A 26467-nucleotide genomic window follows, 5' to 3' on the forward strand; every position below is an offset into this window, starting at 1 on the left:
AGCGGGGGGAGGGGCCAGGCGGTGGTACGAGAGTGCCGTGTGATGTAATCTTATACACAATGTGAAAAAAAAATTGGCGGAAGAACAAAGGAAAAAAAAAACAATGAGTGTGTCACAGCGTGGCTTGTCAACAGCCACATGACCCTGATGACCCGGTGTCGTGCCAGCCAGGAGGCAACCCCACACACACACACACACACACACACACACACTCCAAACAAATAAATACTGTAAATGAGGGGTGGGGGGGCAGCTTTACCTGCTGCGGTGCTCATAACTTCCTTTGCACTGGAACTTGTGGGCAGGAAAGACGGTGAAGATGCCCTCCTCTGAGCTGAAGTACTGCCACTTTATGCCCGGGTTGGACTTCAGGTTGTCTGCCAACACTAAGTGGAGAAAAGGAATAGCAAATGTGTTATTTAAAAAAGAAATAAGATAAAAAAAAAAATGAAACGGAGGAAGGGAGGAAAACAGTGTGAAAAGGAGAAGAAATGCTAGGGAGAGAATGTCAGCGAAACAACAGAAATCACAATCTTTAAGCGTGAACACAGAACACTGTATTGAACGTATTGAATTATTGAAGGGGTAGTCCACTGAAAATACATGATAAACACACTCCTGCCAAGGGGGAAGTGTATTGGATTTTTTTGGGGGGCTAGAAACATGGTTTAACTGCAGCTGTTTCAACTGCTGCGTCTTTCACACACTTGGGCGACATCATCAATCAATATGGACGCATCTTCTGATTCTCCTCTGTTTTTTTTTTATGTGTTAATATTGGTGTTAATTGGGTAGAATTCTTTTCACCAGGGAAAATCGAGAGAAATGATTTAAAAAATGTCATTTGTAAATTTTGGAGGAACTGTGCCTTTAAACATATAACCACAAAACCAACCATTGCACCCCTACTGCAGTGCTTCAGCGTCACCTCCAGCTCAGACAATCTTTCATTGAGAAATATTTCTATTTGAATTAGCCGCATCACATTTTGCTCGGTCCAACACATTAATATTTACCGCGGTTTCTGGAAGTCATTAGCACCTGCGTGTACCCACCAAACTCTTTTGCCCCGTGGCCGACAATTTGTTATGCTTTGGATGCAGGTTTCCACGGTCACGGCTAGAATTTCAAACATCTTATTAATTAAGTCTTTGCTTGTTGCCAGACTTGCTAACCACCATTCTTGCGTGACAGCTGGGGCCCAAACAGCCCCGAAATGTTGTTCTTGGCTCCATCCCACCGAATTAATCATCTACCAAAGAGGGGCCCCTGTTTTGACCCTTTCCAATCCTCCATCAGGACGAGGATTTTTTTTTTCCCCTCCCCGAAAGTGAAAGGGAGAAAAATCTGATGGTAAATATTGATCTAACGAACACCCCGCCTCCCCCAAAAAAGAAAAAAAATCCAAAAGCTAAAATTTCATTTATCTGCACTTAGACACACATCTGTCTGCATTTGCTGCAGACAGCGCCACTGTCGCCCGTCATACATCATCCCGGTCGCCGCGGCTCGCATAAACAGGAAACACTCGGCTGTGTTGATAGTGGACAAAGGGCTTTATATACAGCTGTCGAGCTCTGGTGCTTCACTCCGCCGTGCATAGTTTAGTCATCTGGTGTAAAAAAAACGGACACGTCCAGGGAGAAAGGGGGTCCAACTGACACCAAGTTCCCACAGCCGTGATGCGGCCGATTGGTCGGAATTTGGCAGCTTTGACGAATCTGGACGTGAAGCCTCGTGTAAAGGTGCCTCAGACTCGGATTCGAGGGCCCAGAGTCTCTGCTGGTTGCACACTTAACACCCGAGCCAAACACCGATGACTGATGGTCGCCAGCACTGGCTGCCGTGATAAATTTTTTTCTCCAAACCGTCTGGTTGTGAGGTACATTTTGTGATGTAAAGCTAGGACAAAGTCGACCTGTCTGCCATTCTCATTTGTATCTCGTCTTGCTCAACACATCATCAACATAGTTGGAACGGTAAAGACATGACAGTTTGTCTCAGTCTTAGGTTTGATGCTTGGAATGGAAAAGAGGTAGAAAACCTGCAGAGATTCCAATCAGCTCTAGCAACTCAACTCCGACACCTTTCTCCCTCTAAATTATCTCTCAGCTGACCTCCCATCCTCCTTCCTCTGGTCAAACATGGTTTTGGACATGTTTGACTCCTCCAGCATTAGCAATATTCTACATTGAAGGCACTACTTATTTATCAACTTGCTGTAGTGATCTATATGTGTGATCCCTCCTCTCCTGGGTTTTCCTCACCTGGTTGGAGGATATAAAGGCAGAGAGCGTTGCCCCTCTTGAAGATGTAAAGCCATTTGAGGCTTATCGTTTTTGCGATCCAAAGCCATACAGATTCTCTACTGGTTAACTACGCTAGAGAATAGCACTTTTAGTTCTTTTAGAGATTAGTTTGGAAGTCAATTCCGAGCCTATATTTACCGCTATGCAGCGTGAATAGGTAACAACTACATCAGTTGACCGTGCCATGTTGGCGTCCAACTAGTGTGACATCACTGAGCCAAGGTTGTCAACAGATGATGGCGTCACTGAACTAACAGAGTTTGTTATGAAGAAGCCGTTTGCTAGCTGCTGCGCAACAGAGTGTACAGTTCACTTGCCAACACACGTCGTGGGGGGCCGACTCCCATAACAACACAACACAACGGCATGTATGCTGCTGTGGTGTGTTTTTAAAGGCAGCTCAGAGCGGGGGAAAAAACACACCAAAAAAAACAAGTCGTGACATGTTAAAAATGAACTAAATGAGGGAAACAAGTTCAACGCCTTCCCAACGACCACTACTGCTCACAAATCAAGGAGCGAGCGACCAGTTCCAGACACCAGAAAAGTCAATAAACTTGAGAAAACCTGCAGCCATAAATCAACATTAAATGTGAAGCAGTTTATATAGGGGGGAAATAGAATGAAAATTGTTCCAGTACCAGTGTAAGCTAGTATGGAAGACACATAAAGGTGACTTCAAACTGATAAAGTGAATGAAATAATGGTTGGCAGCATGTGATCATTTGACTGATCTCACTCGTTAATCTTCCAACAGATTTGTTAGACTTGGAACCATTGGGAGCACATATGGAAACTGCTGCTTGATTGATTTTATTTTTGGAGTCTTCTTATGGGAACTGCAGAGTTCTGGAGACAAACACAAGGCTCTGGTTCCTGGAACACTTTTCGGTAACACTTTCCCCTTGTATGACAAAGGCAGATGTAACTCATTGCTTCACCAGCGATGGCAGCCCATCAGAAAAAAAAAAGCAGCCAGGAAAAGTTGGCTTTTAGATCCAATTGGTCCATTTTCTCCTTAATGGAAGGCAGACATCCGCATGTGGCGGCAGGGACGTTTAGCTTAGCGAGCTCATCCAATCTGCAGCTGCAGTCGAGGCATCACAGGCGCGATGAGGACACCATCAAAGAGCACATCGTTGTTCTTGTCTCCTCCGAGCTGCGAGGACAACGTTGCAGCACGCCAGATGAGTTTTTACAGCGGGGAGGTGAAACGAGGACAGGACGGAGCGAAGCCTCGGCGAGCAGATGATTAAAAACGTGACTTGCCGAGCGCAAACCTACACAGAGTTCAAAGTCAGGCAGAGCATTTGATGTTTGATTGCCGAGAGAGACCGCAATCAAACACCAACTGAGAAACTGTGAAACGGTGTCTGAGTGGTGTGAGCTGGTCTGTATTTGCTAAATGGAGGTGATTTTGGAGAATATTGAACACAAGTTACACCAGGATGTGTTTGCTTAGCGCGCTCATGTGTGTGTGTGTGTGTGTGCGTGCGCTCATGTGTGTGTGCGTGTACCTGAGTTGAGGTCCCGTCCAGGGTTGAAAGCTCGGCTGTTGACGTTGGGGGAGAGTCTGTCGCAGCAGATGGTCTTGGAGACGTTGGTATTGAAGTTTCCATCAAACCTGAGTAAACACAAACAGGCAGAGTTGGACAGTTTTATTTCAATTTGAAGTGTCTGTCTGTCTGGCTGTGTTTCTTTTAACGATAGAGCAGTTCAGCAGGTTCCCTCAGCTACATTTCCTGCGAGAGCCAAGAAAACTTGACGCTGTGAAGACTGACGTGACAAACTGTACAATATCGGATGAAGTCAGACGTTTTTCCAAAACAAAGTTAAGACCACAGGGTTGCCAGATCATCTAAAATAATTAATGAACCGAACACAGCCAAAACCTGTTCATCAATCTTTAATTGTACCGGGTTTCCTGATTTTATTCACCTTCTGGAAAAGATGACAACATCGGGATCACATGCGAACAGCCTGGAATATCACACATAATGATGGAAAATGAGAACAATAATACTTGTCACCATCTTTAATACCTACTTACTAGTGAATGAGCAAATACTTGTTAAACTGTCTCAGCAGAGTTGCCATTCCAGGGCTGTGTTCACACCATAGCTAATAAAATGAAAAGAGAAATGCATTTTTTGGACTGCTTCTCATCCACTGGTATTTATTTTGACCCAGCCGTCCTGGCCGGCGCCTGAGGCTGAGGCCGGTTCAAAATCTCATCGTGGGAGCCATTTTCACGCAATTAAACAAGCAGCTGCTAATTTGCTGTAAATGCATCTTTACGCTGCTAAGCAGTAAGACAAAAGACACTGCCGAATACAGACACACCCCTTCATGTCACTTAAAAATGAGACATGGGTTTGCAACAAACATCTTTTCTTTCCCCCCTCTCTTGTTTAGCTGTGCAGCGATGCGTCTCTGCATTTTGTGTCCAAAGCCTGGCTGCTCGTACTTCGCTTCCTCCTGCATGCGGAGTCAATAGTGGACAAAAGAGGAGGAATGAAGGAGGGAACGTTCTGCACTGCACCAAGCCCGCTGCCTTTGATCCTTCCATTCCCCCAACGCACGCACGCACGCACGCACACACACACGCGCGCATGCACACCCTGCTACAGCGCGCGGGCAGCTGTAAACGCACACGTCGGCTAAACACTCTCTGGCGCTCGCGGAACCCTGGCACTGGGACCAGCCTGATTGACAGGTGCTCTGATGTGCTGGCTGCGTTTGAACTTCACTCGTTTATAGTCCCATAAGGCCACAGTCATTACCATTCTCCTTCAGCCCGCTTTTGCATAGAAGGCTCGGGCAGGACGCTCGGCAGAATGCGCGCCAGATAAAAAATACATTTGCAGCCACTTTGAATTCTACATAAAGAAAAAAAAAAAAAAAAGGAGCATGCGAGTCGAGGTTGGGGGAGGGGAGGGAAGGGGGAGGGAAGGGTAAGGCTGGGGCTGATCAGGCGTCTTAATGAGAGCACAGTCACACACAAAAAAAAAAAATCTATTTTTTTTCACCCAGGAGAAGCATGGGAAAAAAGAGGGAAATAAAAATTTGCAAGCTGGATCTGATTCACAGATGTTGAGCGAACGTGCAAATAGAAAAACCTGCTGCATAAACGCTCCAAACCGAACGCGTTTAAACAATCCTTCCACTATTAATAATGCATTGCGTGAATGCGCGAGCGCCACAACTCCCGATAGGAATTGTTCTCAGCGAGGTAATTAGAAACGATCCGGTTGAAGGCTGTTTGACAGCAGCGGTGATGAGGCTGTGGTTTGACTTACACACAGATTTCTCTGCTTTTAGGCGCAAATACATTGCTGAACAACCAAAAAGGGGTCAATTTGCAAGAGATTTCTGCATTTTTTTTATTTTAGAAAGGCACACCCTTAGTCAGCCACTGCAGACTGCCACTTCCTAAAGCTGCACGCTAGATATTGTTGATCAAATCCATGACATCAAGGTTTACCGAGCAGCAGGAAAATGCACGGTGTAAATTCAGAAGGGTTGGCAATCTTAAACCATCAGAACGCCCAGCTGGTACCATTACCTTGAAGAGGCTTGCTGTTGAGAAAACCACAATGTCTAAAGTAATACCCCGTCCAGATGTGTGTGCAATCCTCTGGAGAAGAACACAATGTGCAATGGGAAATACAGCGGTAATGAGAAATCAATTTTAAAACTAAAAAAAACCCCACTGTTTTTTGAGTTGTGTTTCATGCGACTGAAACAGTGCAACTAAAGTTAGGGGGAGTTTGCGGGTGTAATTATCTGCATGCAAACATTGGCAAGGCACTCTGGAGCTGACCTTCTCATCCTGACCAATACTTAATTTCCATCTGTCACTTGGAGACTCACACTGTTCATTAAGCAGGATCAAATAGACTCAGACTGGGGATATCATTTGGGGATTGATTACAGGTGGGGGTGGGGGTTGGGCAGTAAAGTATCCGTGGGGTCCTGGAGGGCAGACCCTCGGCCCTGGCTGACCCGGAGCCGATTCCTGCAGTCAGAGGCAGCAGGCAGAGTACAAATGTGGGAAAGGGGAAAATTTCATTAGACTGTGAAGTTCTGGAACAAAAGCTTGTTTAGTTCCATCAGCCCAGCCGTCTCAAGATCTCACACAACCAATCACATCCATCACACTCTCATCTAAAGTATTTCATTAAGACAGTACGCATTCACTTTAGACAATCTGGATCCAAATGTGTTTGACCCTCCAAAATGTGTTAGACTGGCATGAGCGCTCAGTAGTCCTCTATTACCTGCACGGCTGGAAGAGATGCAACTCCAGCACGATACAGTTGCTAATGCGCGAGCATAAGCATGTTAACACAACAGGGGCGTGACCTGCAACCAGCGTGACTGTTCCTCTCCGCAGTGGCGGCTATCTGGAGCCACAAAATCGGCAAAACGTGTCAGGAGTTGACCGAGCTTCACTAGCACAGTCTGGGCAGGAGCATCATGAGGTCTGGAGGGGACATGCATTTGTGCTTCAGTACGGTGTGGAAAGACTCGGCAGGTGTGTGCGCGCCTTTGGAATTAACGATTTAATCAGCGTCCTTTAAGTTGTGACAAAACCAAGGAGCGACTGCCACACGCTCATATTTAGAGCCAAGCCGCTGCTAAAAGAAATGATAGCAAGGGTGCTGCAATACCATGATTTTTCCTTCTTTGAGGCCTCCTCTTTTCAAAAGTCTCCAATGCACTCTTAATTAGATGGATATGGCAGGCAGATGTTCAGTAACAATCTGCGTGGTGTTTCAGGTTATAGAAATGATTCCTTTTTCTATAATTCCATAAAAAATGTCCATAAATGATGTGAGTCTGACTCACCCTCTGACTGCTTATGCAAAGACCCAAGTAATTAATTACATATATTTGACTGTTACATTTTCAGATGGCAACGGCCGCAACTTGGGCATTGTTTGTAATTGCAGTCATCTGGCCTCAGTTTATTGCATTACATGATGCGATCTAATAAACACAAAAAAAAGATCTGCTAAATCTATTGCACCCGCTGAGCACTTATGTATTTAAAAAAAATAAATAAATACTGGAATAAAAACAGGAATGTTACGCCACTTTTACGTCCTGCTGTATGCAAACGGTGAAACCTTTTGTAACTTTCATTCTCCATCGTCCATTTCGCTAACCTCCCATATAAGACACTTCCATTTGGTCCTGTGGCCGCTTTTCTATTTTTCTATTTTCAGTATTTTCAGCAGTGTTAATTGTTGTAATACGTAAAGAAAAACTAAGGAAAAGCTAAATCTGAACTTATCCTCTTTCCACTGTCCTTGCAGATGTGATGAAACCGGGAATCTACAGCTAAAACTTTCAAGTTTGTCATATTTACAAACACTTTCTATGGGCTCCTTACCAGATTTAGTACATATAATAATAATGGTAATAATTATAATAATAATAATAATGATAATAGAGACAAAGAACTGGCTGCCATAACAGAGGTCTGTAGAGGAAGGTGGAAAAAATGGTGGGCAAACAGTCACACCTGTTGGGGTCACTTAAAACAAATCCCCCAGTGGTCTGCCTGGTATTTAGCTCCGTCCGTCTCCAATGCGTTTCAAGAGGTATCACCACTGCGCTGAATGAGCAACTGGAGCAGCATCAACAGCGCAGGGCCGCTCACTGGGGCCACGTGCAACCTTGATCCACTCTGTAAATCTGCCCGATCGCTCGGATGGACAGAATTCCTCCGAAGAAATCGGAGCTCCGCATTTAATCTTTGTCTTTAATTTACGAGCGCAGGTATCCGTCTGCGAGTCGTCTGTCACAGGATGACCTGTTAGCAGTGTAGCGAGGTTCCAGAGGAACATTTCTATAGAGACAGTTCTTCAAACCCATGGATGTATCATAAGAACTGGATACCGGACTGGCAACATGGAGGTGCGCCGATTTTGTTTCCCAGTGGCCACACGAGATACTGCAGCAAAAAAAAATTTTTGGATTGCTTCAAACTCACAAGCTACAAGTCTGGCGGAGAAAAAAAAGAAAGGGGAAAAAAAAACACCTGGTGCACATTGGACAGGATGTGATTGCATCTTTAATTGCCATGCACACAAAGCACAGAGATTTCCGAGACGGTTTAGACAAAATCAGACGCTAAGCCTTGGCTCGGAACGCCCACCAATATTAATTGGAGCAGTAAAGAAAATGTGCTCTAAACACAGTAATCAAGGCGGAGTTGGCGATGTTGCGCGGCTGTTTACGGCAAAACATCTGGGTAATTGCAGGGATTGATGCAAAGTCTTGAACAATCACGGCCCTTTTTGGGAAAAAGCGTCTTTCCTTTTTATCTAATTCGTCATCGGCTAATTTGTGCACACACACACATGGTGGGGCGATGGAACCAGGGTGGGGTGGGGTGGGGGTGGGGGGTTCGGGAGTTGCCGAGTCATGGGAAACCTTTTGCGGCAAGGCAATGCCGTGACCAAACTCCGGATCACGGGAACATCGATCCTCTTCCAGACCTGCTGGAAACCCCCAGACGTCCCCAACCACAACCACCACCACCACCCCCACCCCACCGGGTGCACTTCACACTTTTCAACCGCGCAGCACAGGGACTGTTGGCATGACCACCTGGAGTCGGCATGTTCAGAATATTGCGCGCGTGCACACGCACACGCACCGTTGGCTCTGCCGGTCGCATGTAGTTGCTATTTTGAGACGCAGTTCTCAGCGGAGGCTGAGCAGTGATTAAAGCATACCGCTGTGCGCTAAGCACTGCCCTTGGTGGCCTCCTTGTGAAGGATAGCCTGCTAGTTTGACAGCTAACAGACACAGACACCCTGTGAAGCACCTGATCCCCCCCCCCCCCCCCACCTCCACTACCCTTCCACCCACCTCTAAACCGGCTGACCTGACCAAGACCCCTGTGGAAGCAGCTGATTCCTGAAACTAATGAAGGACACTCAGAAGTTGGGGACATGCCGGCGAACTACCTCGAAATCTATTCTGATCCCATGAAAGCCGCTTTCTTTTTGGCAGCTACTTTTTAAGTTTTTTAAGTATTAGCTTTTTAAGTTTGGGCAGACTGGTTCCGGCACTGGGTCTAGCATTGGGTTTAATTGGGACGGAATCTATTTCTCTTTTGTCAGACGGACGGCGCTGATCCACATCTCCAAGTCATATTCCATCCCAAGTCTTTGAAATAAGGATAAAAGGGGACAAAAGCAGGTCCAAACCAACTAACAAGGTGGACCAGATAGAGTGGCCATCTCGAACCGAGTGTCAGGTATCAGCACATTTTCACGGGATGGGAACTGAATCATTTGGTTCAGGTTTTCAGCGAAAGTTTTCCAGAAAAAGAGTGGGAAAAGGAGAGGTTGTCGCCCAGCTCTGCTGGATTTGCAACTGAGGCTGCATTCCCACTGCCATTATTATTATCCTCTATATGTTCCGGCTAAAACCAGCTTTGAGCAGTATTTCAAGTGTTTTTTTTCTATGCTTTTATATTACTAGCACCCCCCCCCCACCTCGTGTCACAAATAAAAGTTCCCATCGGCTGTGAACATGCATTGGGGGATTTGTTAAGCCAAACCGACACAGAGGAGGCTGCTTCTCCCGAGTTCTGAGAAAAACACGGCTTCATTATTCCACAAAAACGCCCCTTGAAGCACCAGCCCAATTCTGCACCAACTCCGCAAGTGAAAAGCGGGGGAGAACTCGGTGCCTTTCGTATCACCCTGAACACGCTTCTTTGAAGTTTCAGGACGCATGTCCTCCCCCACCATCACCCTCAATCTTCCCATCCTTCCTCTTCTTATATAATCTCCTCAGCAAGAACCCACTTTCAACTTTCCTTCAAAGTTGAAAATGCAAATTTTTTTTCTCTCTCTCTCTCTTTCTGTCTCGGTCCCAGACATGTTGGAATATATAAAAAGCTCGACTCGTCGTGGGAACAACTGTTGCCCGTACAGTGTCTCGAGCGCGCCCGCGTGCACGGTACAGGTGGCTGGTGGCCTTGGGCCAGGCCGCGCCCTCTCAGCGCGGGAGAATGAAAGGACAGGTGACCTTGCAGCCTGTGAAGTCTGCAGATAGAAACACTTCAGAGGGCAATAACTCGGCTGATAAAGGCGAGGCAGACAGAAAGGGGGGTGGGGGGGGTGCTGGAACAGGCAGCTGCTGCTCTGTAGATTAGAGCCCAAAGCAGCTTTTCCTCTCTCTGAACGCAGCTTTGAACTTTGTTTTTTCGCCTGCTGGAAAATGATGATTGGCTGAGAAGGCGGGTGTATATGACGGCGCGATTTCTAGACAGCGGCTTTTTTTTTTTTGCCAAGTCGGCACCTCTACTTCACAAAGCGCCACAGTTTATGTAAACGGCGCACGTTAATAGGAACGGTGTCGCAAAATGGCTTAAAATCTCGAAACGTCATCATTTGGTGTCACGTGTTGTGTTGATTTCCTAATCCTAATATTTCTCTGCAGCCGGTCAAGCATTTATGAGAGGGAAACTGCATGGTTTGTATGAGTTATGTAAGTACGTTTATTAAAGAAAATCTACACTGTTTTTCTGGGAATAATTCATCAGTTGCATGATGTTCCTCTGGAGTCCACGATTAATTTACTTAACTTTCGCTATCTTATGGCTGTCAATTACTGCCTTTCCACTCATGTGTTATGTCTGGGAGCAGAGCAGCGATGGCCTGTACAGCTCACAGCTGGGTGACCAAGTGAGCGCGTGATGCAGCCAGTGCGACAACCAGCCGGGCGTCAACAAATGTGTAACAAATGCGAAAAGCAAAGAAAGGGAGGGGTGCGAGTCATTTGTGGCACGAACCATGCGGCCTGCGACGGGGAATTTCAAGAAGGTCTTCGCACGTCAGAGCCAAATATGTAAAGTTTGTTGATGAACAAAACACACACACAGAAAAACAAAGGGGCGAACTGGCACCACAACTGGCAGCTTTAGGAGTTTATGAAAGAGGGCTAGAGTCTTAAATGGTGCGCCAGATATCAAAGTGTGAAGGGCAACAGAAGGGATGAAAGAGGAAAATTGTGATTCTTGTGTGTAGCTGAAAAAACACAATGCAACAGTCAGACAGCCGAGCGCAGAGGGTGTCTGTGTGTGTGTGTGTGTGTGTGTGTGTGTGCGCAAAGTGACTCACTCCATCATGGATGCGGGGATGAAGCAGCAGTCCTGGATGGCCGTCAGCGGGGAGGTGAGGTGAGCCGTGTACGAGGCCTCCACCACCTGCTTGTTCCGGTTCACCACGTCCAGGTAGCGGTTAAACTTTTCCCGAATCTTTTTGGCCAACTGAACAACAGACAGAATGAGAAGCATTAAACATGGGGGGGGGGACTTGCGATTGAGATTCTAGTCCACGTTAGGTTCCGTTTGCTGCTCAAAACAAACAAACAAAAACGTTTGATGTTTTTTGCTGCTTTGATGTCTTTGTCCTCTTTACTCCCGCCGCCGTTAGCAGTGAGCCACTTCCAACGTCCGCTGGCAAGAGTGACTTTTACTCACACAATGTTTATCTTAATCTTCAACTTTTACAAAAGCTGCCAAACCGACAATTCACTCACTTCTGTTTACACACAAACAGAGAGACACACACACAATTCAATCAACAACCCCAAATGAAGCGTATAGCGAAGAAAATAAACAAATAACAGTCGTGAAAAAAATAAGTAAAAAAAAACAAACATCATAAGACGCTGAGAGACTGGGGTCTGCACAGAGTGTGAAATCCATCACTCTTCAAAGGAGGATAATGAATGTGTGAATAATGTTCCATCGACGCACCTCCAAAATAATTCACTCCACACACACACACACACACACACACACACACACACACACACACACACACACACACACACACACACACACACAAAAGAGTCAGGTGGGAGAGGCACACGAAAGAATACAGTTCATTTCAACAGCAGTGTTCAATTTGTTCTTGTTTACCCGTTTACAGATTGTTTAGTGTTTTTTGGGGGTTTTTTTTGCAACCTAGGACAACTTGTGCTGTTACCAGCCTGCGGACGCTGCATGCAGAGCAGCTCTGCTGCAGCCTCACGACGAAGGACTTGAAAGAACCACTTGCTGCAGCCTTTCACAACAGCTTCCGGCTCTCGCTCCTTTGAGATTTTTTTTTTTTTTAAGGGAGTTTATGGGGCATTATGAGGATCGTAAAGGCCGTCCAGTTAATCTAAAACATAAAAAGAATGTAATGCGTAACTGATTGTCCTCTAAACCAGGAAGTGATGTGACCTACCGGTTAGCTCCTGATCTGTGGACTAATGACTTGCAGGGGTTTTTTTGATTTATTTTTTTCAGCTTTGCATTACTGCATGAAAGCAGACTTCATATAATTGCATTTATACTCTTGGACTGCCTTGTTATACATCCTGTGTACGAACTGGGAACGAAATTATCCATAAAAGCGCCAGCGGTTTGAACTCTCTGATCCCATGACTTACTTACTTTACGCAGCCAGCCTGGCTGGCTTGACACAAAGACCATTAATACTGCTCAAACTAGACGTCGGAACATTGAAACTCTGTTCACATCCCATAATTATCGGGGGCCTGCGAAAAGCCAGAAACGGCCTGCGACCCACTGACCGCCTGTGCACCTCATCAAGCAGCCAGTCCGCCTATTAGGGGGTTTAACTGGGGCCTGAGGCGCAGTCCACATTCATCCCGCCAGGGAACACACACACACACACACACACACACACACACACACACACACACACACACACACACACACACACACACACACACACACACACACACACACACACACACACACACACACACACACACCTAACATGTGTGCTCTCGAGCACTGCCATAAAGTTTAACGTGCGCAGTGCGCAGGGCGGGTGTTACACCGCTGCAATTAGAACCAAGTATTTAGCGAAGGGAAGCGGGCCGGCGCTCAGCTGCGAGGTCGGAGGGAGACGACTTGAAGCGAGGCCAGAAGGTTAACCCCCCCTCTCCCTCTCCGACCATCTTGCAGCTCCCGGCGGGGCCGACTGCAGCCGCAGAGATGCACCGAGGGCGACGGCTGCACCCTGCAGTCACGCATCGTGCACTTTTGCGGTGGAATCGGTCAGCCTCTGGAACAGTAGGCCGAGTTCTGCACAGTGGAGAAGCTGCAAGTGAGCAGCAAAGTGGAATTTCCCCCCTGAAGTCTCCTTCAAAGTGGATTTTTCTTTGAAATGAGGTAGCGCATTTCTACTAGCGTGAGAGGGGGACGGTGATGCTGAAATGACTGCTCGGGCTTGGCTCCCAGTGTGGTCATTAACCCAGCGCTATCAGTGTGAATAAGTGTCAATGTCCTTTACGACATCACATAGGGCCAAGTTCCAGAACTGTAAACTGGAGTAGGAGTTTTATTTTGAAATTCCGCATGTACTGTAACTGGACAATTAAAAAAAAAAAAAAAAAAAGGTTGGCTCTGAAATATTTACCCCTGTTCTGAATGAACTAATGTGGGCAGCAAAGATCATGTGAGTCTTCTAACTGTTGAAAATGAAGGGGCTGCTTCACAATGCGACGCACGTAAACTCGAAATGTTTCCGAAAACCCAGAGTCGGCTCGCCACTCAGATTATTGCCGTCTCTGTAAACACAATCAACGCTGCTCTTCGATTTGGTTGCTTTTATTCCGCTGATTGCGAATAAGGTTTCTGAGAAAAAAAAAGGAAAGGAAAAGGAAATGCTTCTGCGCTTGCGGTTGTAAACAAACCATTTTTTGCGCAATTAGGAAGTGCGCTGCCGGGAAAAACAGGCAGAGAGCGACGCGTCGGTTTCAGCCGCTCGGCTGTCGGATATAAATATGTGCGAGGTGAGACACACCGTATATCACACACGTAAAAACACACACACACACACACAGCCACTCAGTCATGGGAGAAATGCAAACATCCGCCTGTCTGTTCTTGCTGGTGGCTGTTTACCAGTCTGGTGTTTACTGTCAGCCCTCCAAGATCACATGAGCCCAACACACACACACACACACACACACACACACACACACACACACACACACACACACACACACACACACACACACACACACACACACACACACACACACACACACACACACACACACACACACACCAGATGCCAGTGATTGTTAGCACATTTCTTCGGTCATAACAAATAAAAATCCTCCGTTTCTGACGAGAAGAGACTCAGCCGTAGGCCCTGCGTTCACATGGAACCAGATTTTTGAGCTTTAAGGGGGGTGTGGTGTGTGAATGTGGGGAGCGCACAAGCTTCAGGACTACAAAAAAACAAAAAGAAGACAGAACTTCAAGGCCGACGAGACAGCGGCGGTGGAATCTTAATGAAGCCGGTGTTTCCTCAGTACAATTGCGATTTGCAGGCGTTTCCATTGAATGGTGTGAAGCGCAAGAGCCGTAATTCCTTAACGAGAGGTTTTTCGAAGTTTAGGGGGTTTCCATTACCAGTTTACCATTGCAATATTTCGGTTTTGCATGCAGAAGGCGAGGCGCCTTTGTTACCCACCTGCTGTACTTCCGTCTCGCCGTTTGATGTCTTCTCGGTGTAGACAAACGAGTTGAAGATCCTCTGTAGGTAGAACAGAACGGGGAGGTCAGACTGGCAGCAAAGTCAAAGACAAACATCCGGATAATGAACAATATCGTTGGGGTTGGGGGGTGAGGGGGGCATAACATTTGATCATTTAGCAACACACTTTTAATATGTTTTTATTTGTCTATTTGTTGAAGAGGTATTTTATGCATTTGAAGGTCGCATTTCAGGCTCCGTTCTCCTGTAGGGAGTTACCACCTCACTCGGGCTGAACTGGGGGAGAAGAGAGAGTTGGCTGGACTTTAAAGTATCTAATAGAAATAGTGTGACTGTGATTAAAGGTCCCATGTTATGCAAGAGTCACTTGACTGATGTTTTAAGGCCGTCATGTGCGTCTATCTGGCCCAGGAATGTCATAACAAAGCATCGACTTTGTCACGGAAAGCTCGATCTCGACGACCGCAGGCAGGAGGCGTGAAAAAGCGTTTTCTGGGTCTCGGATGTTATGATGTGAAAACGCACTCGGCAGTCGGCGCGCAGCGCACGACGTTGCACACAACACACAGCGGAGACATAGCGGTGGCCGCAGAGTCAGACTCCCGACGCCGGTGAAGAAAAAGAAGAAGAAGAGTCTTGTTTGGTCCTACTTTTCGCCAGTTGATAAAAAAACCGTGCACGGTGTGATTTACAGTGTTGTGCCCGAGCGCATTCAACCCCGGCTAAAACGCACCGTAAAAAAGGCTTTAATATTTAGCGGAAAACCAACCAATCTGGCAACCGCAAGTTGCCTGTCTGTCCGTCCAATAATTACGTCACTATCAGTTGTCACAACAACATCCTAGTACACATGGACGAGGAAGGCAGCACCAGTGGCTCGGAACGCTGCATTAGCGTCTTGTGATTTGTAACTTTTTATTTATTGAAAAAAAAATATACAAACCAAAAAGTGTTTTTTTGATATCAATATCGCAATACCGACCCCAAAAATATCGATTTCGAAAAATATCTCATCGCCCATCACTAAGTGCCAGCACTGCCAGCCAGACAGATGAAGGCGCTTATCTGCTGGAAAAACCGGTCCTCGAACACACCATGAACTCTTTCATTAACACCGGGCGACGGTCAGAGCGTCATGCGTTTAAATATGAGGGTCAGGCAAGAAAAGAAAGGTTTTCCCTGAGTCACAGGGGTGACGTTAAGTCTCCCACTTCACCCTCCAGGCTGGGACAGTGAACGAGAGCCTGATTTATATTGTCCGACCAAACAGGAAGTGGAACTGGAGATTAGAGCGTGGAGAAAAATGAGGGCCAAGTGTGACCTCAGCCTGAACGCCTGCGAGAGAGAGAGAGAGAGAGAGAGAGAGAGAGAGAGAGAGAGAGAGCCCCCGGGGAAGCAACACTTTCAGGGTAAATAACACAAATGTGCGTGCGCCTTTGTTCAGACGGTCCCGTGGGTCCCACCTGCCAAGCGCTGCTTTTCTCCAACTCGCCGTCACACTTTCCAGACGTGCGGCAGCTACACACACGCGGCGTTAAAACTAATGTTTGCGTTGGTGGCGGCAGGTAGGCAGGTGTTTCGCTGCAAGCAGCGGCAGCCGCGCTGCACGCGAAACCTTAAATTACCTGCTTCCACTGCCTGCCGTCTGCCCGCGCCTATTGTCAGGCACATTCCTGGGGAATGTGTGGGGGGCAGAGAATAAACACCCAGAATGCACCGAGTCAGGGTGAGAGCAGAGCCCACTCAAGAGACATGGTTATATTTTTACATGGATGTGACGCATTCGTATTGTTAAAGAGTTTTTGACTGGTAGTGTACATATACATATATATATATATATATATATATATACATATATGTATATATTTCTATTTTTTGCTTTTTTTGCTTTAATCTGTCCAGCTTTAGCCTGAGTTTAAAACTTTAAAACTCTCACATTCTGGCTCATCACAGAGCAGTGGCATGTCGACTGTTAGCCTTTAGGAGTTGCTCACCGGTTCAACAAAAAAAAAAAATCTGATTCCTGCATTTGTTTTTGTTTTTTTTGCTGTAACTGTCCTCCTATTTCCAGAGGTTCTCTTCATAATGGATTTGAGAAAGCCAATGCATTTGATAGGCGTAAATACAAAAACCCCTTGTACAAAACGCCAAGCATTTGGCCGCTGCATTATTAGTCACACGCAGGGCCAGCTGTTCATCACAGGTTACTAAATCTGTCAATGGGAGAGATTATCTCCGGAACACATGGCCATCATTTGTAACCTGGAAATCCCACAGAGTGACTCACTGTCCTGGGTGTTGACAGCACGTTGAGCGGCCACAGACAGGAGGCCTTGGAGCGTCTGTGGCCGCTGCAGGTCGCCGGGGTCAGTGAATGCAGCAGGAATTTCTCCCTGGGACACGAGCGCTCGCAGGACTGGAGAATCCCACGGTCTGTTCTCACTTCGGTAATGATTTCTAACTCTGGACATAAGCATTTTTCATATTTGGCACAGTGGCTTCGATACTTAAGTGCGCCGTGCTGCCAGCGTAGTAGAGCGGAATTGTGCATGTGGCTCTTTAAGCTTGTTCTGGATAGCAGGCAAGTTATCAAAACTGTTATTTCCTACAAAATTATGATGGACAAGAAAAAAAGTAAACAATCTCTGTAGACCCTTTCTCTCTCTCGCGCGTGCGTGCGTGCGTGCGCGCGCACACACACACACACACACACACACACACACACACACACACACACACACACACACACACACACACACACACACACACACACACACACACACACACACACACACACACACACGCATATTTTACTAGCAAGTTATTTGCAGTACGAAAATCAAAGCCGAGACTGTCGACTGTTCCACACCCCACTAAGTGGAAAGAAGGAACAAGTCCATGACACACAACTGTAAAATAAACACAAACGGACGCACACCAACAGGGCCGCTACTACTTCACGGGACGCGTGTGTGCTTTTGAGATGGTGCACCAACAAACCGAAAGGAAAATAGGACGAGGAGGGGGAGGGAAGGGGGAGAGGGAGGGGTGGAAGCACCGGGAAGGAGACGGGCTTTGTTTCCTTTAAGCCGGCGATTCTGACAAAAAAAAAAAAAAATACAGAGAAAAAGAAAAACAACTGGAAACAAATCCTGCAGGGAGAGAAAACTGCTGTTGTTGATTAGGCACAGGTTAGCCGTCTCTCCCCCCGGTGCCTGGAGTGTTTGTTGTTGGAGCTGCTCTGCGGTTTTCACAGCTATGTAGCAGCCAGCGAGGAATGCTCGCCTCTGAAACCTGAGAGGCCCGAGGCCGCCTAGGCCACCGCGGGCCCGTGGCCTCTCGTGACCTATAATCAAACACTGCAAACGCTCATAGACACACTCGCGCACCAGCTCAGAGCCACACACAGGCAGGTGTGCGCGCCTCGCACTTCACAGGACGTCTCGCCGCGCTGGGCATTGCAGGACAAATAAACAGGAGAGATAACACAAGTTTAGGTAAACTAACGCTTAAGTGGAAACTGATGACAAGTCGGCGTAGTCCTCTTTTTTTTTCTCTCTCTCTCTCTCCCTCCCTCGGTGGCCATAACTTATAGCAACTCTGATATGTACAGTTGTTCCATTAACCTTTCGCATTTGCTAAACCGCAAAAAAAAGCAGCCAGAAACCACCACAGTTCCCTCAACATAATCCATCATAAAGAGCACCACGGTAGAAGCGCCTCATTACTCAAACTGGAGCTAAAGAGTTTGGTAGCAGTGGGCATGTAGCACGCAAACACAGCCGCAATCAATCTCAGTGACTGATGAACTTGTTCCAACTGAGGCCGACGATAAAGCTAGCTGGGCACACGGCGAACGGTCGGAGCTGGTTTTGACTCGACGGCTGAACTCGTTACAGTGTCGAGTCCAGATTCCATTTCGTCAGGCGCCGCGGTCCGTTGTTTTTCCTGAACGCTCAGGTGATTTTCTGACACGTCAGACATGTCCAACCAGATTCCCGGCACCACCACTTTCTCGTAGGCAGCGATAGCCGTCGCACTGACAATAGTAAAAGAATGTACCTCAAACTACACTCCCCAAGTCTTCAAGGCCATTTTCTAGTCCACATCTGCCAGCAAATCTTCTAGAATCTTTTGAAATAAAGCGTAGCGGGTCGCATGAATGCTCTGGCCTTGTTAGTAAATGTTGCTGGTGCTGAAATTGCCTTGGAACATTAAATTAAACTTGACCATCTGTCAACATAAATTTGATAGATGTATAAGAATATATCAGATATATTAGAAGTTCTATAGGTAGGAAAACCTAAATACTTTTATTGAACTGGGAGTATGCACTCTTATAGTGTAAATAAAGAGTATATAAAGCATTTAACAATAATAAATTTTAAAAAATCAGGCCAAATTTTACACATTGGACCTTTAAGCAGCATCTTCAACAGTAAAACACGCCAGAACTGCATTTGAACTGACCACAGAGCAGTTTCCTCTTCCTGTTTTTATCCTCTACTTCAGAGTTCACCAGAGCATCAACTCACAAAGAAGTCTGGTATTGCAACAAACACATGGGCAGTTCACAGCTACAAACAAGTAGAGTGCAGTTTCATTCCGAGGCTTTCCCAAATGTATCCACACAGCACTTCAACCCTCTTTCTTCCCAAGAGGATTACAGCTAATTTACACATTACATGAAAACATTTGCAATCATGGCGATTTTATGGCTTTGGATGCTGACGTCCTGCATCCGACCACACTCGGCCTTATAATTTTGCCATTCCCTTTCCGGCGCTCTTTCTTTGCACATTGTAATAGCTACTAATTTGCATGGTCCAACCACAGCGGCCCTCCATGTGTGCGCCATCTATTTAATTTGGCCTGTCTGTCTGTTCCACGGTCGTTCTTTCCTGGAATGCCATGAACTAGCCCTTTGGAGCGAACGCCTTTGTTGTCTGAGGCTCCACAGATGATGTGCATGTGAGCACCCACAGCATTAGAACAGACAGATGAGCAGACGAGCAAAGCTGGAGCTTAAAATGAGGAGGGTGAAGGAAGACTTGAGGAAGAGAGGAAACAGAGAAGCAGAAAGGAGGATGACAGGAAGTGAAGGCCAACGGCAGTGGTCGGGGACAGTTTGGGAATACACCAATGAGCAATTCCTCAATGTTCAAAGGCTCAGGAGGAGCTGCAGGCAACACTGATCTAGACCTACACAGATGGGTATGCCCAAAAGCACCAATCACACATGCGTGGGCGAGCATTGCCACCATTCTTTAACGTTAAGTGGCAGACAAACCGGTTAGACTCCCACATGCGATCAGATTGAAATTTAGATTCCACTGAGTGTTTACACGACGTGATTTGAATCTGGTCCTCGCTGAATCCAATTATACTTATGTACCCATGTAAACACACCTAGTGGTAAGACAGTTCGCGTAGTCCTGCTGACATGTGTGTGTTCTGGTACACACTGTTAAAGTCAGTGGTAGTGACACACAGGCTAAAGGGGTACATTTTTATGCTGGTTTTACCTCATTAGCTGCCTTCGCTACATGTGTCTCATTGTAGGAAATATAGAAATATAGAAATATATATATATATATATATATATATATATATATATATATATATACATATATATATATACATATATATATACATATATATATATACATATATATATACATATATATATATACATATATATATACATATATATATACATACATATATATATACATATATATATACATATATGTATATATATATATATATATATATATATATATGTATGTATGTATGCCAGTGCCTCTTGCACTGTTTGGAGCTGCAGAGCCTCAAAGACTGGGTTCCTTACAGCTGACAGATAAAAAGACCAAAAAGCCCAGGGGACGCTAACCGCCGCTTCCTCCTCGCTGCCGGTATACGGCTGTGGCTCCGTCCTTCCTTTAGCGCTCGATCCCCCCTCGGCTTTCCCTTTATCCCTCCCTGCTTCCCCGCCCTGAGCCAACTCTCCGCTCATTGCACTACAAAGGGTTGGACCGGGGGATGTGAAATCCAAGCTTCGCCTATGACGTGTGCGTATGTATGTGTGTGAGTGTCTGTGTGCGCGTGTGCGTCTGTGTGTGTGTGTGTGTCTGTTTTATTAATTATTTTTTTCTTGGACTCTTTGCCATGTCTCAATACCCAACCTTCCACCTAAGTGTCATTTTTTCCCTTCCTGCCTGAACACAACAAAGCAGAGTCAGGAAACAGCCAGACGGGGCGCAAGTTTCTGGATTTCTCGCAACAGAACAAAACAATTCTGAAATAATTGCAGCAGCAGTTTATAGCTCCATAACACAGAGAGCAGAACCGCGGGGGGAAGGAACATTTGCATTCTTTTGACTGCGGGGGGTGGGGGGTGGGGGGTGAACCTGGTGAACTAACCCAGGGAACCTCGCAAATGCTTCCAAAACTTTGCCCGATCAATTAAAGCCTCGCGATTCAAGCAGAGCCCAGTGAGAAATACAATCGAGATGGCCAGTTGTCGTCAGTAGGTTTCAAAACAAGACATTTTTTCTCCCCCTTCTACGCTTCGACGCACAGCGTAAAGTGAGCTGTGCAAATTAATCTCATAAAAGAAGGCTGAGTGAAACTGGCTGGGGCTGCTTAGCTACTGCCCCTACAGGATTCATGGGAGCATCACCATTTAGTTGGTTCATTAATAGCCAAAAATGTCTGTATTTAAGTTATTTATAGACAACAAACACAAAAAGCACATTGACAATTCTGACACTCTCCACCAGAAAACTGAAGCAATGAGCAATTTCCTGCCACCGAATAATAATCCATATTTTCAGCAGTGAGGTGTCGAAAATAAACCGGCTGGAGTTTTCACTGTGTCACTCGGTTGACACAGTGAATCAAAGACAGAGAGAGATGGAACGCACGGAACACCTTTTTAATATTTTATTGTGAATGAAAAAAATCTGGGTTTCAAGGCCTGCTTGATGAATGATTTCATTGCAGAAAAGTTGTGTGCCGCTTTGCAGAAAAGGAGTTTTGACAGCATAACAATTGTAAACATTTTAAATGTATTTTGTAGACTTTATAAGTGTTCTAATCAAACGTACATATTGTGTGCATTCCAATACAATACATAGAATCATTTCATTCATTATATTTTGGGTTTTAATTCTAATATTTGCACCTGTTTCTATTCAGTGACCGTCACCGACTGAGGGGTTAAATGTGACAGCACTCAAATCTGAGACAAATTTCCCCAAGAGGACAATATTGTATTGTATTGCAAGTGGATCTCCAACTGTGACTAAACTGGCCACAGGGAAAACAGACTATTTCGAAATGTGGAATGGAGTCAAAGAAGTTTTTGTCCATTAAATAACCGGACATCTGCTAGCTGCTTAGCGGAGCATTTAGAGAGGAGTATGAGATCAATTAAATTAGCATGAATCAAACTAACAAGACAACCTGAGGCGATGCTTCCAAAAGCTCAGCCCCAAACATTGTTTGTCTGGGAAGTGCGGGCATACTTGTTAGTCAAGGTTTTCACATACCAACTATGATTTACTCCTCTAAAGATCGGTCTTCCCTTTGTGTATTTATATTGCCATTGAAGTTAGTGTGCACTTAAAAAAAATAAATAAAAGGGAAACATGCTGAAGCATGTAGAAATGAGTGCTTTTACAGCACAACAGAAAAACAACTTGGTAGTCATAGCAATGGGATTTAAAAATGGGTGAAGCAGCTCAAGGTCGTTGCACTAAAAAGCACAAGCTTCTAACTTCACGCGGTTAGGTTTGAGGTTGGCAGAGAATCTTTGCTTTTTACTACAAAACTAGTACCAATTGAATTCACTTACTACTGCTGAAAGGACTGGGCAGATATAAAACGGGTGTATGGAGTTTTCTTTTTTAACTTTCATGAAACCAAAATAATGATTAATCATAATGATAATAATATTAAGAACAAGTCGCCGGGCATGCACTCTACAGCATTTACAATCAGTACTGTTTCATGTCGTACTCATATAAACACTCATGGAAAGAACACACACCACAAATGCGGAGTGTCATTTCTGACAGGGTGTGGACTTGTGTAGCTTGGGTAGCCTAACTCTGGTCTCATCCATTCTCGTGCCAAAACGGGTGAGTGGAGGCAGGGTGAAGCTTGTGAGCCGCAGGAGCTGCGGTAGTGAAATAACAAAACCCCCTTTTGTCCAAACAGATTCAGAGCTACGAATAAAAGAGGCCCAACGATCCAGTCACGGGTGGAGAGCCTGAAGTACAGACGTGAATGGAACCAACACACTTTAATGACCAAGTGTTCGGGCAGCAATCAGATTGTGGGGTACAGCTGGGGGAATTGTCTTGTTTGGTTCCATTGTCCTTCGGCCATCGGTGTAGACAGGGGAGGAAGACTTGGAAGAATTGGTAAACAACAGCGGAGGAGCATTGACACTTGCGCTCAAGGAAGACACGAAGACTCGTTGCAAGTGCAGGTGTTGCGTTGCAGCTGACTGAGAGCTGTCCCAAGGGGTTGGGATCGCCCAAGACGCACCGCTTCACAACCTCGGAGAGTCACCACTAGGCGAATCCAAAGGTCTACCCGTCGACTTCCCCCTCCCAGCCGTGAGGCTCTCTTTCGCTGTTGGCACGGGTTGTTTTCTCTCCCTCTCACTAGACGGGATCTAATGCTTTCCACATGTGCAAGAAAAGTAGGGAAGCGGAGAGGGCATAGAGGGTGAGATGAGGGAACTGTGGAACACACGGGCCGGTCGGACAAGAGGAGATGAATAGTGCAGCTGCTTTGCTCCAAGGCCAGAAATCCTGTTTATTTCATGCTTTTGGCAGTGAGTGAAGACGTAACAACGGAAAGCATACTGTTATTTTAGCCTTTACTTCATCGTTGGTAATAAAAAAAAAAGGGGGGGGCGGCAATAAAACCTGAGAAATGCTGAAAGGGGACCGAAGGCGTAACTTAAAACACACAAATGATCCATCGAGGCACTCAGACCGCTGGCGAGCAGCCTGCAGACCTTTCAGTAAATTCTGAAGATTCAACCCTGTAGGTCTGAGATGGTTTACCCTCGTAACTCCAATTACGTTTATTACCACAAGCATTGTCCCACTTAACACAACATAAAAGATACCATAATCTGTCATCTGTCCAGATCATCGGTGCTCAGCAGTACATTGCCTTTGAGTTCACATGTAGGAAAACCACGAGGTGAAGATTCCTGCGTGATCAACGCTTAGAGAGAAACATTGCTGAATGCTAAAGCACTTTTTTTTGTATGTATTGTTTTTCTTTTGAATGTATGACCATCCTATGGTGTTGTATTGTGTATGTAATGCAGAGTTTCCTGTCTGCACATCTAATTTACTGCCGGGGTACAAATAAAGAACCCAACATTCAGCTGGTCGGCAAATAATGTTGATGTTGTGGGAAAGACGTGTCGTCCATTCCGGCAAAACATTCACTGAGATGGACTGACGTGTTTGCAGCCAGTTCGGACAATCTACCCAATAGCGACATAGCATTATGGTGAGGTGGTGCCTTAGCATGAACATTAGGGTGTGTGTTCTCCTGAGAACATGTTGTGCATGTGGCATGGGGTGGGGGGAGCACTTCTCCCCCCTCACACAAGGCCCTTTGATGTAAAAGCAGTCGAGTCATTAAAACGCTGCCGCAGGCCGTGGTTACCGTGCACTAATCACCCATTACTAATTAAGAATGCCAAAAAGGTATGAACAAGGCAGCACTTGATGGTTGCAGTCCTTGTTTTTATGAGATTCACGCTAGCACCTATGGCACTTTGATAAAGCCAGTGCTTCAGACAACAGGGAAGCCATTCTGTTGCTTATACAAAGCAGCCAGACCTTGTATATAACAGGCCCAAGCGCTGTGAACAATTCCCGTTCACACATATCCACGCAGTACAATATATCAGCACGCAGCTCTATATGCACAAAGTCAGTGGTGCATCATGGGAATAGCAGCTCACTGTTAAAGTGGAGCCAATGTGAAAACTTTCCAAAGATGGATCAAAGCAGCATACCTGAGCGCCTCTCCTGGGCTGATAAAATCTGGGAGTGAGGAAGAGGGGAAAACAAAACCTCACACACTGCTCGCATATAAAACATGCATGCTAGATAATGAGAAAAGCCTGGGTTTTTTTTTTTACTGGGGCTTCGGATGTTTCTCGATTATATAATTGTGACATAGAGCAGAGGAGTGATTGTTCTGGAGCCATTATATGAACACTATGCATGCATACTTTGTGTTTGAAAATAAAAGAGTTGATGTTTGGGCTTGGCAGTGGGGGTCCGCCACTGTGTGTGGAGGAGAAGTGCTACAGTTTTGTTGAAGTCGTGCATTTGGTTTAGAAACCAATCTTCAAAATTGAGAAACGCTTCCCTCCATATAAACTCAGGACCAGTTGAGGGCAAGTGGTTGGCAACACAGTGAAAGGATTGGTTTCAGTTTCTGATAAAAGAAAGACCTTTGGACTATTTTCTTAAACTTCGAGTAGCAGGACAAATTACACAGCTAAAGCAAATGGGCAGCAATGCAACGGAAACTAAGCATGAGTCGCCCAAACCTTTAACCCCAGGCCTGGGCTTCAGGTCCTCCAGAGGGCTCCGTCTCTGCCTGCCTGCCTGCCTGCCTGCCTGCCTGCAAGCCAGCCGCCTGTGGCACCGCAAGTTCCAGTCACACCCTAGTGGTGCGCCCTGCAAAGGCCAGAACTTCACACTGACCCCTCACAGATGTCAGGGAGATCAGAGGGAGCGTGTAGGGAGAGGTGAAAATTCTCTCGAGGCTGACAAACTGAGAAAAGGCAGAGAAGGGCGAGACGGAGACACGAACCAGAGGTGCCGCGCTAGCAGCCAAGAGAAAGGATGTTGAGACACGGCGAACTGGACTGTCTCCACAAAGTGCCCTGGATTATCTTCACATTCCTCCGCTGTGGACTCATCTGTGGGCTGCTACCTGCAGTTTTTTTGAGCCTCAATACATGTTTACAAGGGTCCGCGCTATGGATACAATGACACAAATGTTATCGGATTGAAAAATAAATAAATAGATGAAATGTTTAAGACAAGACCTTTTACGTTAGGGGCATCGTGGCAACTGCAGAAACAAATTGCGGCAAAATAAACAAGCGGCAGCAGGCTGTTGCAGTCTCACAGATGACGTAGACTCACCCCACATTCAGGCAGCGAAAACGACCCATCCACTTGTAGCTCAATCCAATTTGATGCTTTTCGAGTTCACAGTGGCAAAGGCTGTTTGGTTGCAGCCCGCCGTGAAGATCAGCAGCCCAGTCTCCAAATTGGATCAATCATTCATGCATCAGCTCTAGTTTCTTTGCTTGTTATGAGCGCAACAGTCTATTGCAGTGCACATCCAGCTGGGCAAATACATATTTTTCAAGGGGGGCTAAAACAGCCTTAGCCACAGCAACAGGGAAGCCCCCTGCAGACAACCCGAGGAACTGCAATCTTTTCAGGGCGTATGAAATGCATGGGAGCTCCATCATTTGCACCGAAAGCTTTAGAATAAAACCAACCTCTATGCGAGCATTAAAAAAAAAGAAGAGGA

The 26467-nt window shown here is 46.0% G+C and overlaps 1 protein-coding gene across 1 annotated transcript in view; it reads right to left on the bottom strand.

The window, feature by feature from the left end:
• The window catches only part of cachd1 (cache domain containing 1), a 65262-nt gene that overhangs the window by 22803 nt on the left and 15992 nt on the right, over window positions 1-26467 (bottom strand). Inside the window, exons 2-5 of the mRNA XM_076045307.1 lie at window positions 14843-14905; window positions 11459-11607; window positions 3827-3933; window positions 260-386 (exon numbers count right to left, since the gene is read on the bottom strand). Of these exons, the coding sequence (XP_075901422.1) occupies window positions 260-386; window positions 3827-3933; window positions 11459-11607; window positions 14843-14905 (446 nt within the window). The remainder of the gene's footprint in view (window positions 1-259; window positions 387-3826; window positions 3934-11458; window positions 11608-14842; window positions 14906-26467) is intronic.

Source organism: Nelusetta ayraudi, unplaced genomic scaffold, assembly GCF_046127955.1.
Source record: "Nelusetta ayraudi isolate G7.1 ecotype Tasmania unplaced genomic scaffold, CSIRO-AGI_Nayr_v1 ptg000084l, whole genome shotgun sequence".
In the NCBI taxonomy this organism is placed as follows: Eukaryota; Metazoa; Chordata; class Actinopteri; order Tetraodontiformes; family Monacanthidae; genus Nelusetta; species Nelusetta ayraudi.